We start from the raw sequence: 12,433 nt of genomic DNA on the forward strand, positions 1-12,433 counted from the left end.
CACATTGGGGAATAAGCAAATGACCCAGGAAGTCTCCCTTACACAAGCACATTGTATTACCATCTGGGAGCTGAAAGGGAGGGCTACCCAGGCCCTCATCCCAGTGCAAAGGACAGATGGCCTTTTATAAGGAGCTGTCTGATCGCCAACCCACCTCATCCCCCGGACAATGGCCAGCTCCCTGGGCAACAACTACTGTCATTTTGGCCCTATCAGAACCAAAGCCCAATGTGTCTTCCCTGTCTCTTGCCCCCAACCCACGCCTTTGTATTCTGTTCCCTTGCTACCTATTATCCTTGCGTGATAAGAGAGAGGGTGCTTGCAGACGGTTGAGGAGCACCATATTTCCTGACCACCACAAAGCTCAAATTTATTCTTTAAAAAAAAAAATCTTCCAGAGGTTATTCCCATAGAAATAGCCTTTGTGAACCAAACTTCATTTCCACTCCTCTATCATGTCTCAAGAAAAGCCGCCACTATAGGTTGACCAGATGTCTCCGCTTCTTCAATGACCCTGTGCATTCAACGTTGAGTTCCACCGTCTGTACTTTTACTCCAGGGTCTTCTTTGCCTGCAAAGCCTTCCTCTGGCCAGGCAAAAGCCATCACTCTGCAAGGGCAGCTGCTACTCTGCTTTCTGCATGAAACCCTGGCTAATTGCTTCAGCCCTAAATGACTCTAGTCTTCTCTGCCCTTAATACTGCCTAGCTTTGTGCTCTGTTGTTTCCTAGGTGTTAGTGTTGGCTCCCCTAAGTGCCAGAGGGAAAGGACAGTGTCATTGACTTGCAAGTATGCATGGCACACAGTGTCTTATTAACCACTTGACTGAAATATCAAGACAAGCACATGTCTGATTAATCCCTAGGCATAATATTATAGATGTTCAAAGGAGCTCTTTCATATTTAGGTGCTAAGTAGGAATTTCCTCCATGCTTCCATACTTGCACTAGAATTAATTAGCTTTCTAAAATGCAAATTTGACTAAGGTGCTTCTCTGTTTCATATGGGGTACAGGGCAAAGCCTTAATTAACATGGCACATGAAAGCCTCCACGAGCTCAGGCTTATCTCTTACCATTGTCCACTTCTCTTTTGATCACGGCTAAATGATATTTCTTATGGATCCCCTATCCACTGTTCTAATTGTCTACACCTTTACGCATGCTATTCTGTCCACCTGGAACTCCGTTCCACCCATTCCACTAGGCAAACTCTTTTTAATTCTTCAAGCTTTGCTTAGGAATCACTTCTACAAAATCTTGTCCCACCCTCCTAGATGGAAGTAATTCCAGCTTTCAAAGTGTGATTTCTGGACCAGTGGCATCACCCCCATCTAGGAACTTGTTAGGAATTCACATTCTTGGGCTCCATCCTAGAAACTCTGAGGGCAGAGCCTAGCACTCTGTATTTTTATAAGCCCACCAGATGATTCTGATCCACTCTAACATTCAAGAACAACTGCTTTATATATAGATTTTAGGCACATGTGCATTACAGAGTCCATCACATGACATTTCACCTATATGTTCCCATCGTTGCTTTCTCTGCTTTCTAAGGGTGTGGACGATGTTTTATTTGCCAAAGATACTGAGCACTTATTGAACTGAATAAAATGATTTCCCCTACGTAACATGATTTTAGTGGCAATAATAAAAATAATAATAACAGCAGTTAATATTTCTATGACACTCATCTTTCTAGAAAGGCCTGTTATTACAAGTCTAGTGATGCAATCATGGTACGTCTAAAAGAAAAAAACACACTTCTAATAGATTCATAATATGGGTACTGGCTGATGCCTTAGTCTTTCGTATGTAGAACAATGGATTTGGAGCCAGAAGATCTAGATTCAAGCCCTCAGTCTGATGTTTATTAACTGGGGTTCTGGACAAATAAATCATTTCGTATCTCTGGGGCTCCCTTTCTTTACAGATAGAACTCTGGTAATCACGCGGTAATACAAGTGAAGTCAGTTTGCAAGCAGTAAAACGATGCTGAATGTTTTTGTCTCTTCCCCCTGCCCCGTTCTCCACATGTGTGCACAGCCCTTCTTCCCTCACCACCTTCATTGCCCTCCTGATTTTAAGCTCAGGAGATCAAGATGTGGGAACTAAAAAGACCGGAAGAGGGGGCTGAGCTGGAACTGGAAAAGAGGAGAGCGCAGCCTGTCCCAGCATGTTCTTTGGCTTCTCTTTGGTCTTTCCTCCTCCAAGAGAGTCCATGGCCAAGGGCTGACACTGAAACTTAGCTTCGCAAACTACAGAGTCGACGTGACGGAAGGCCATCCTACACATCCCAGCCCGCGCCAGTCACTTCTGTCACTCTGCCATGCAAAATAGTTCGAACATGCATGGGATTCATAAAAACAGTGCGTGATTTCTACACTGAGCCGTGAGGCTCTCTGACCACCCTAGATATTGTTCAGGACTGAAAGGCTTTGGCCCTGACTCCGGAAAGCTGGAGCCAGTTGGGTGAACAAGCAGACATTACTCAAACGGTAACGAGCCACAGAGAATAAAAGAACGAAAATCCCCAGCACCTTTTGAAGTTGGAGACTTTTAAACAACCAAGGTCTCATTACGTTTCCAAAAGAAACAATTAAGCCAGTCATCCAAACAACTATCCTGGAATTCATGATTTCTCACAAAGCTTTCCAGAAGTGAGGCAGGCATCTCAACGGGTGTACAGGGAAATGGCCACCATGTGTAGGCGCAAAGTTGGCCATGGAAGCAGACACACCCTGAAGTGAGATTTTTCAGAGACGGTATTTTTCTTCAGTTTGGACTTCCTCTCCAGCAGCCTGCCCTTCCAGTTTGGGAAGGCGTGTCCTGACTTCACACCCTCCCCACAGTGTGCCGAGGATGTGGCACTAACAGTCCTCCCCTTGGCCACTAGCCCTCCACTTGCGCTCAGGTCTTTTCCTCTCCTGTCCCTTCAGAACTCTGGCTCTGCTATCGTCCCTCTTCTCTCCTTCTCTTCAGCCACTCTCCACCTCGGCTCTCTCCTCTGATCCCCCCCCCCCCCCCCCCCCCGCCATCACCTCAAGATATGCTGCCTCTCCAGTTGACCATGGGCTTTCTTGATCTTGTGTTCACCACCGTCTTTTTTGAAAGAATTGCTGTGGTTCTTTTCTCTCCTCCCTCATCTCTGGCATTTACTCTGTGAGCCACCATGACATGGCTTCCGTTCTGCCATCCCAAAGGCCCCACTCTTATTATGGCCACCAATGGGTCTTCCATGGAAAATCCAACTCTCCTCTTTATAATAAATGGCCTATTTCCCACTATTGGCCACTTGCTCCTTTAAGTTCTTTAGATCCCTCTCTCTTTTTTAAGTTCCCTTAGTATTCATCCTATATTTCTGAAAACTGTTTTCCAGGCTCTTTAGTAGAAGCCTCTTTTTCCCCCATACCATGGGGGACATATTTCTCTGCACAATTCTGTCCTTGGAATATTCTTCTTTCCACGTTCCGTGTTTCACAGGTAGACTGTACAGATGCCGACAGTTTTAGCCTCTACAGAGTGTGGATAACTGATGATCGACATTTTCGTCTATTCATCCCAGACTGCTTTAAATACATTTCTTTTTACCATTTAGGCTTTGTTAGAGAAAAATGTTATAAATAATCCTATTTTCAAAAGCATTTTTGTTCTGGTTCTTTGTTTTTATTCTATCAAGAGGGTTTTTTTAATTAATAATAATCAAATTCTTTTATGCTAAGACATTTTTTGCAGTTGGTATTTGGGAAAACATAGTAGCTGTTTTGACCATTTTAAAAGTATACCACATATCGCATTATAATGCTAACATGTAGTCAGGCAAAAGATGAAGGTCCACACTGGCAAAGGTGGTGAGACATCACAGCCCTGAATGATCCCCTTCTGCTAGGAGAACTGGTCATGGATAAGAAGAGACCTGGATGAACTGAGCCAACCAGAGGTGACCAACGGGCCCAGCAGAAGTCATTTTAATAGAAGTTACCTACATGGTATCCAGAGCCAGACGGCCTGCATTATATTCTGGCGTCACCATTTTCTAGCTAACTAATAGTAATTACCTAACGTCCATCAGTTTCTCCATCTGTAAAATGGGAATGGTGGTACTTCTATCAAAGCATGGTTGTGAAGATAATGAGCTAATCACATAAAACGCAGGTAATCCCGTTTGATGCATAGGAAGCATTCAATAAACGCTAGCTATTAATATTACTTACATTAAAAAGTACCAAAAAATGAGCATTTAGAAGCAAAGCCAAAGCAATGGCAGCTCCTGAGGCAAACATTACAAATTACAAAGGAATTACAGAAGAAATTTAACTTGCAGCGGGGCTCGTGGCTGGCTATAATCCTTGTTCAACCTCAATGATAGTCTAGTTTTAATTGTGAGCCAATAATCAATCACCACAGAAATATAAAGACTGTCAAGAGCGGAGCTTGAAATTGTAATTAAATATGACCTTCTATGAAGTTAACCTGACATTTTGTAATAGGCTCAATTGTTGCGATGGGGTTCCATAAGCTCTGAAAACATAGATCAAGCCTGTGTCATTCACCCAAGCCTAGAACTGCTCTTGGCTCACTGTTAACATTTAATACGTGTTGCTGAGTAGATTAGCAAAAAATCTAGTCGTACATAAGAGGTAAATAGTTTATGTAAATAATCTGCACTGTGAATCTAATACATGCTATAACCAGCAGGCAAGATAAGATCTTTTAGGGCTACCTTCAGAGTAAGGGAAGAGCGAACAAACAAACAAAAACCTGGCAATTGCTCATTCTTGGAAATCATTCTATAAGGCTGCTCTCTACCTCCTTGGGAAGAGGTATCGAGTCCAAGACGTGGGGTCTGGGGGCCCAGGTTCTGCTCTTGGGCTCTTATACTACCTATGGGACATGAACATATATAATTCATCTTGTCTGGATTAGATTATTCCTAATTCCTTTCCTGGCAGGTGTTCGGAAAATAAGAGAACACAGATGACATATGATAGCAGAACAAGGCACGAGGCTTTTGATAATGGGGGCCACAGAGGGGAGAAGTGAAGGGTAATGTAGACTCGAACACAGGACATTTGCAAAAAGACCATGTGAACACCCGACAAAACGAGATCACACTGAGAAGCACTAGGAAAAGTTTTAATGTGGATGAGAGCAGGTGAGGGCTGGGAGAGGCAGGGCGGATGGATGGGACAGGGAAGAAGGGGCAGAGGCAGCCCGAGGCCATGTGACAGTGTCTTGGTCACCTTCTAGGAAGCATGTAGGGAAGTATGATAGGATCTTACTCAGGTAGACCTCTTGCTAGAGATGAGGGGCAAGCCAGGTTCTTTCTACCTTGATTAACTTCACATGCTTTTTCACTCCTAAAATCAGGGCAAAAGCTGTATTCTTGACCCACTCGACTCTCTGCCTGAGTCCACCTGATAAGCTCCGTGTGCCCTTTCTTGGGGCCTCCTGCTGCTACAAAATGGCTTTGCGGAAATGAAATGAAATCTGGGAGGTGTCAGCAGATTGTGTTGAGTAAAAACTGGTCTAGCAAGCTGGAGGGAGGGTGGCAGGCATTTTAGTGCAAGGATGGAAAAATATGAAAACCCGTTGAAAGGAGATTTGTTTGCCATAAGAAGTTATTTTCCTACCAGACAGTGGTTCAGCCACTTCAAGAAAACGAAACCACATAATTCCGTGCTAGTACTCTGGGTTGGCTTAAAGGGGATAGTGAAGTGCAAGGACACTTGTCTCGATCTCATGTGACCTGCACAAAGAACAGGCTGTCAAAAAATGTCATTTTTCACCAAAGTTGCAGTCACGATGGTTCAGAAAGGTGCAAAAATTCCTGAGTAGAGGAATGGAGCATATCCTCACTTCTGTCCGTGAGCGGGCACGTGTGTGTGTGTATTGACATGTACATGTGCATATGCACAAGCAGATATGCCCATACGCATGTGTGTATTATATAAATATGTGGGTATGGATTTATATACATACATATATAAAATTTCATATTTTCTCCATAAAATCCCGGGCAATAGGTAGCTGATGATTACCACTTTACAGGTGGGAAAGCCCAATGGCAAAAATATTAAGAGATTTGTCTCTGTTTGCTTCAGTTTGTTTTATATTTTACTTAGAATACACACCAACTCCATTACTTTCAAACCGCGATTTGCAATTGCATCAGTACCAAATGTGAACAGCGATGGCATCTTACAGACTGGTCCAGAGTCCCTACTCCAAGTTGCTCCGAAGGGGGAAGAGTAACATGGTCACAGAGTTCTGTATTTAAATCCTGTCCCTGCCACTTCTGTACCTATAAGCTTGTGAAAGTCATTTGGTCTCCCTAAGGCTCAATTTTCTTCATGTGCCAAACGGGATTACAATAGGAGCCAATGGGCTTCGATCAAGATACCGGACCCATAGCGTGGGGAGCCCCGCGTGGCAGAGCCCACGTCTAAGCTGGTGGTGAGGTCCCTCCATAGATCTACAGTTCGGCCTCTGCTTTGTTTGGTCCTGTGACGACTACTATTTTTGAGGAAAGCAAAATGGCCCTTCTTTATAAAATAAATACACCTACGGATACTAAGAACTAATATCCTGGCAGATTTTTCTTTTTTTAAGAGACAGGTCTGGCTTCCACAGGGGTAAAGAAAGAAATCTGCAAACCCATTTGCAGAGACAGAAAAGCCCTGCTTTGAACTGCGGCGTTCCTGAGTGTCGTCATCTCCCTCCCCGACCTGCGGGATTGGGCAATGTTCTCTCCTTCGAGATGGCAGGGTTACAAGAACGTGTAGTTTAAACGCTGCAGTTTGCAAAGGATGAACGTTATTTGGGGGTCTGGGAAACTTCAAAATAATGTGATTGCCTTCTGGGTTTTGTCTCATTAGGTAAAGGCAAAAAAGTTCTAGTTGCTGTTTTGAACCAATATGCAGCTTGGGTTTTAATTAAAACAAGAACCAGGCTCATGACCGGAGGGCAAAATCATGAGACAGAAAGCGCGGACAAAGTCATAGGGCCACGGCTAGAGAATAAGAAGGGCGGTGGTGAACTTGGACATCTTATTTTCAAATATATTGGGCATTTCCCTCCTCGCTCCTGCCACTCAACCAGGGGAGAGGCGTTAAGGGCTGTCAGAGATGGAGGTTATGGAATCCTAAAAGTGAAGGCATGCTTATGGGGGACTGACTACATTCTTTTTATGCCAGTCAATGAGCAAGTTGAACACATCTTCATTTTTAAATGTCAGCATCTGAGTAGCTTCCATTTGGCTCTCAAAGCAGTTGTAACATTTACTGCTCCTGGTTTACCTAAAGAGGCTGAGGATAATCATTTCAACCTTAAAGAGGTCACCACTGCTTTCCCCAAGAAGTTATTCTCTAAGAGCAATACGATTCTGGCACATTTAAGGGACTGAACCTGGACGCGACGGAACTATTACAAAATAATCTGCCATGTTAAAGAGGTTGCCGTATTAGATCGTCTTTAATTTCATGTGGTTTAAAAAAGAAACAGGATTGCTTACCCTGAGTATTTAGGTACATGTTAGGCTGGGGAGTTCTTTGCTGTAGAGGATTTTCCTGTGCATCTTACGTTGCTCAGAATCATCTAGTGTCTACCCACTAGATGCCAGTGAGACCCCTGCCCAACCATGACAACCAAAAATGTCTCCAGGCATTGCCAAATGATCCCCTGGGGCGTGGGTAAAATCAACCCCACAAGGACCACTGCAGTAGACTATAGTCATCTGGAGAGTCGGTCAAGTACTGTGCCCAGAGCAGGTATTCCAGAGACAGAGTGCTCCCAACGAGCTGGGTGGGCCTGGACAAGATGGGTAACACCTCCATGCTTTGGTTTTCCCATCCGCAAAACCAAGATCATGATAAATTCTTGACTCCCAGGATTGTTGTGAGGATTAAACAAGAGAATGCCTCTGCCCGAGGGAGCGCTCAGTAAATGTGCGCCATTACTAGTTCAACCATTCTCCACACAGCCATTGTTTTTTCCCTTCTGATTTAAGTGTAAAGGCAGGTTAAAGATCTAAACAATGGAAACCTATTTGGGGGGGGGGTGCGGGGGGGGTTGAGTGCAGCTACACAATTAGAGATGGGCAATCTTTATTTATGTTTCCAAGTGGTCAAATTGTAGAAGCTTGACTCTTACATAATCCTGCATCCCCGATTTGCTAAACAGTGACAGCTATTGCTTAACGCGCTTTATTATCTTTCAAGTGGAGATCCCTAATTCATCAAAATTATAGGCTGCTGCCAGATGATTCTTCTGTAAATACAAACGCTCTATTGTATTTAAAAAAAAAAAAAGTCCTTACATGATGCCTGGTTTTTTCCTTTGAGTTCTTTCTTCACCATTGGTCATATAAATATTATTGTTATTATTCACTGAAATAATAACACAAGCTACTTTAGGAGCCCCTTACTGTGTGCCAAGCTAAGTGCTCCATGCATATTACCAGGTCACTCAATCCTCAAAAGAGCCTTAAAAGTTAGAGGGGTATCTCGGAGAGGTGAAGTTACTGTGCTCCCGTCAGCAAAGGTCAGAGCCAGGCTGGAGCCGACTGCTGCCTTCCAAAGCCTGTGCTCCTAAAATGCAGCTTCATTATCAAAGCTAAGAGAGCTCCCCTCAACTCCTCACCATAATGCATGTTCCCTCTCGAAGACGGTTTCTACACTCCCTCCACCTCCCCACATGATTCTTTCCTTGCTTCTCCCCACTCAGCTCAAAATACCTTGAGGTGAGTGCTATGAAAGAACCATGCTTTGAACACTTTTAAATACAGTAACTTACAAAGAGAGAGAGAGAGATCGAGACAGCAAGAGACAGAAATTGTGGAAAGGAAGAAACTCATTTCACGTTGTCTTAACAAGGATTAATAAAGATCGTCTGGAAGCTGGGATAGGGAGAGGCTGAATTCACATTCCCCTGGTACACAAGGACACAACCAAGGTTGTAGAAAGCAAGTCATTCATCAAACTCGCCCTAGTAATCCAGTTCTTGCATACAGGATGCAAATTTTACTTCAAAGTGAATGGCGAAGGAGAGAAACAACTCCCTTGCCAGAGATGTGTGAAAAGAGCTTATTCTTTTGAGACCATTTCCAGCATTGACCCAAAGTTCCATGCCCTGAGAGAGTGATGAAAGGTAGGCTCAGCAATTGTGACCGTGCTGGGAAGGAAAGTTAGATGGCTAGCTCAGAAACAGCAACCTTCTCCTCACATACTCGGAGAGCCCAATTTGGCGGGAGGCTTAGAAGTCAACATGGCTGCCGGTTGGCTCTGCGGCAGAACTGGTTGTGTGGCCCGGGGTAAGTCACAATCAGCTCTACGCAGGCTACGTCCAGATGACCCCTCAGAGTCACTGTGAGGGAAGCTGGAGGCAGCAGGAAGTTGGTGGCTACTGTGGGAACGAAGCAGCTCATCAGCCCACAGCTTTATAGGATCAAGCAGAGCCCTCAGAGGGCAGCTGGTCCCAGTCCTCATCAACACATGACTCTTTCTCGGTATTCCCCCAAAGCATCCAACTTGTGCTTTGACACCCACAGGGACTGGAAGGATTCCTCTTATTGTTCACCAGTTAATAACTTGGCCATCCCTGTCCTTGTGAACACCAGAGAATGCTGGCCGTGGCAAAGCCAGTCATATAAACGGAATATCACTGATAGGGTTAATCGTGTGCTATATGCAGCCACTTCATACATTTAACTCAATGAATAATTCTGACAACAAGGAAACAGATTAGGAAGGGGAGGCTGAGTGAGGTCAAACGTCTTTCCCACTCCACCCCTCCCAGACCACACACGTCGTCAAGTGAGATTCACTTCTTGGTCCAGGAGACCCCGAAACCCCACTTTGTCTGCCACACGGGATTTCTGCCATCAACTGCTAAATGCAATTGGGGGAGTTTGGGATATGCAGACGAATAAATAAATAAATAAATAAATAAAAAATGGAGGTGAAGGCAGATGTCCCGAAGCATCACTTGCAAGAAGGGCTACTTACGGATATATCATCACTGAAGTCAATCTCATCCAAATCAAGGTATTCGGGTGCTTCCATTATTCCTCTTTGCACATTTTGAGTGGAGTCAAATACTTATAAAAGCCCTGAAAGAGACAGAGGCAAAAAAGAAAAGCAAAAGGGTTAGCTGTTTTAGAACCACAGCTCCCATCTATATTTAAACAAACAGAAATGAGCAGGGTAATTGGGTGCTAGAGCTGCCTCGGAGCACACGTCCGCTCTTCGGATGGCCCAGCCTGGCTTTTCAGCCCCTCGGGCTCCCGGGGAGCACCCAAGGCCCTTTGCTTTGCTTCATCTGTTTGCTTGTTTTTGCCAGGACAGTGACTCGGGTCCGCTGCTTCCCCAGGGACCAATATTAGGAAGGACCCAGCCCACACCTAGCACTTACCATACCCTAGGTGAAAGCAGGGCTTTGCAGATGGGGAGCAAGCCTCAAAATCAATGTTTACTGCAGGTGTAGCCTTGGAAAGCCGCGCATGCGCAGAGCAGTAAATCCTGGCTCCCCACAGAAATAACCCAAGTTCAAGACCGAGACCAATTAACCAACAGTAACGACTACTTCAGACGTTGTAGGACAATGTCCAGTTCACCCCCCGCCCCCCCAAAACAGGATCCAGGCATCGATGTAAACCACAGGGTTTCCCATGGCTTCGGGCTTCTCACAGCTTTGCCCCGCTGTGCCACGGTGACCGGACTCAGGCGCCAGAATGTCCTCAGTCAGCACTTGCCTCGGGGCTGCCTGTGGCAATCCTTTAAATCTGTCAAGCAAGATACATCACCTCCCAGTTCGCTTTCCCATCGCTTATCATCATCACCGTTGGCGGTGGCCATGGCACCTCCAGATGTCAAGAACAGAAATAGATCTCCGGGCAGGGCCTGAGCGCACAGCGCCTCCCGCAGAGCCGACGCCGAGAGCCGGCGAGATCCCGGTTCCCGTAACTTGTCTGTCTTATTATAGAAACTGTCTTATGAGTTCAGACTGGAGCCTCTGAAAAAATGTATTCTTTCCTCTTTCGGTTCTCTAATCAAGGGGGTATCTTGATTAGACCGAGGACTAAGATGACTAACGAATACATTATTGGAAAGTGAAAATAAGTCTAGGCTGATGAAAATGGGTTTAATTAATGATGAAAATGGGTGTAGGTAATAAAAGATCAAAGTGTAAAAATGACTATTTTTGAAAAGGAAACTCTTGTTCCGGAGGCATGGCTTTCCTATTTTGAGACTTTTTTTTTTTTTTAAGCTACACAAACTGCTTAATTACAATAAATGGGGGGGAAAATCACTTGCCATCCATACCTCAAAACCATCAGTTGATTTAATTTCCAGTGTTTCCTCTCCTTTTCTTCCCACATGCATATACCAATTTTTACATATTTTTAATTACAGCGCATACAGAGTTGATCCAAGAAAGGATTAGGAGGATACTACCATGTTCAACTGAGATTATCCATTTAGAATAAATATTAAAAGTTCTTCTGGGGGCACCTGAGTGGCTCAGTAGGTTGAATGTCTGACTCTTGATTTTGGCTCATGTCTAAGACTGCTTAAGATTCTCTCTGCCCCTCCCTCCCCTATCTCCCTCTCTTAAAAAAAAAAAAAAGTGATTTCAAATCACATTAAGGTTTAAAATGAAAAAAATCAATTTGTATTTGTTATATATACAGTATCATATATCAAGGTTAATATTGTTAACATTATATATTAAAATTAATTGTTAACATAATAATTATACAATTAATTATACTAAGTAATAGTTTATATTAAATAATAAATATTGATATGTTATATATTTATATATTTATTATTTATTTGTTATATATTTATTTTATATATATGTCCAGAAATATTATTTATAGAAATCTAAAAAGAGGTTCTAAAGCAAATTGCTTGGTAGAAAAATATATCACTTTCCCTCTAATCCTTGAAAGATTTTCAGAGGAAAAAAATCCACACTCATACTGGCAAATTACACAAAATGACTTTCTCTTCCGTTCTGGTGGATTCTGAGACAATCCAGACTATTTGGATTCTAGCACGTCAGCTGACAGACATTCTTTGAATCTAGTCTCTTTTTGCTACATCTCTACTCCAGGATGAATTATTGACCTACAGACTCTATTCCCGTGGTCTTGGTGAACAAAGATGACAGTGGGTGTCAGGATGGGGTGCAGACAAAAAGAGTACCATCGGAAGCATGGATTCATGGGGAGATGAAGCAGGAAAACTTGTTTCAAAACCGGGGATCAAGTGCATCTTTAAATATATGCACATACAGACTAAATATAAAATGCACATGAACACATCTTAATGAAGCCAATTGACAAGTAATCATCGAGCCTGTTCGAGGTGTTCTGATAATATAGTCAGCAACATCCACTCTAGTGCAGCCATTCTAATGGGACGCAGCCAGT

At 43.6% G+C, this 12,433-nt stretch overlaps 1 protein-coding gene across 2 annotated transcripts in view; it reads right to left on the minus strand.

Annotated features, from left to right (window-relative positions):
* The window catches only part of LOC103670542 (synuclein alpha interacting protein), a 73,141-nt gene extending 63,044 nt beyond the window's left edge, over positions 1-10,097 (minus strand). For both annotated transcript variants that reach the window (XM_008699006.2, XM_008699007.2), the window contains exon 1: positions 10,002-10,097. In XM_008699006.2, the coding sequence (XP_008697228.1) occupies positions 10,002-10,058 (57 nt within the window). In that variant the 5' untranslated portion in view covers positions 10,059-10,097. The remainder of the gene's footprint in view (positions 1-10,001) is intronic.
* Between the last annotated feature and the right edge of the window lie 2,336 nt (positions 10,098-12,433).

Source organism: Ursus maritimus, unplaced genomic scaffold (genome assembly GCF_017311325.1).
Source record: "Ursus maritimus isolate PB19 unplaced genomic scaffold, ASM1731132v1 scaffold_5, whole genome shotgun sequence".
NCBI lineage: Eukaryota > Metazoa > Chordata > Mammalia > Carnivora > Ursidae > Ursus > Ursus maritimus.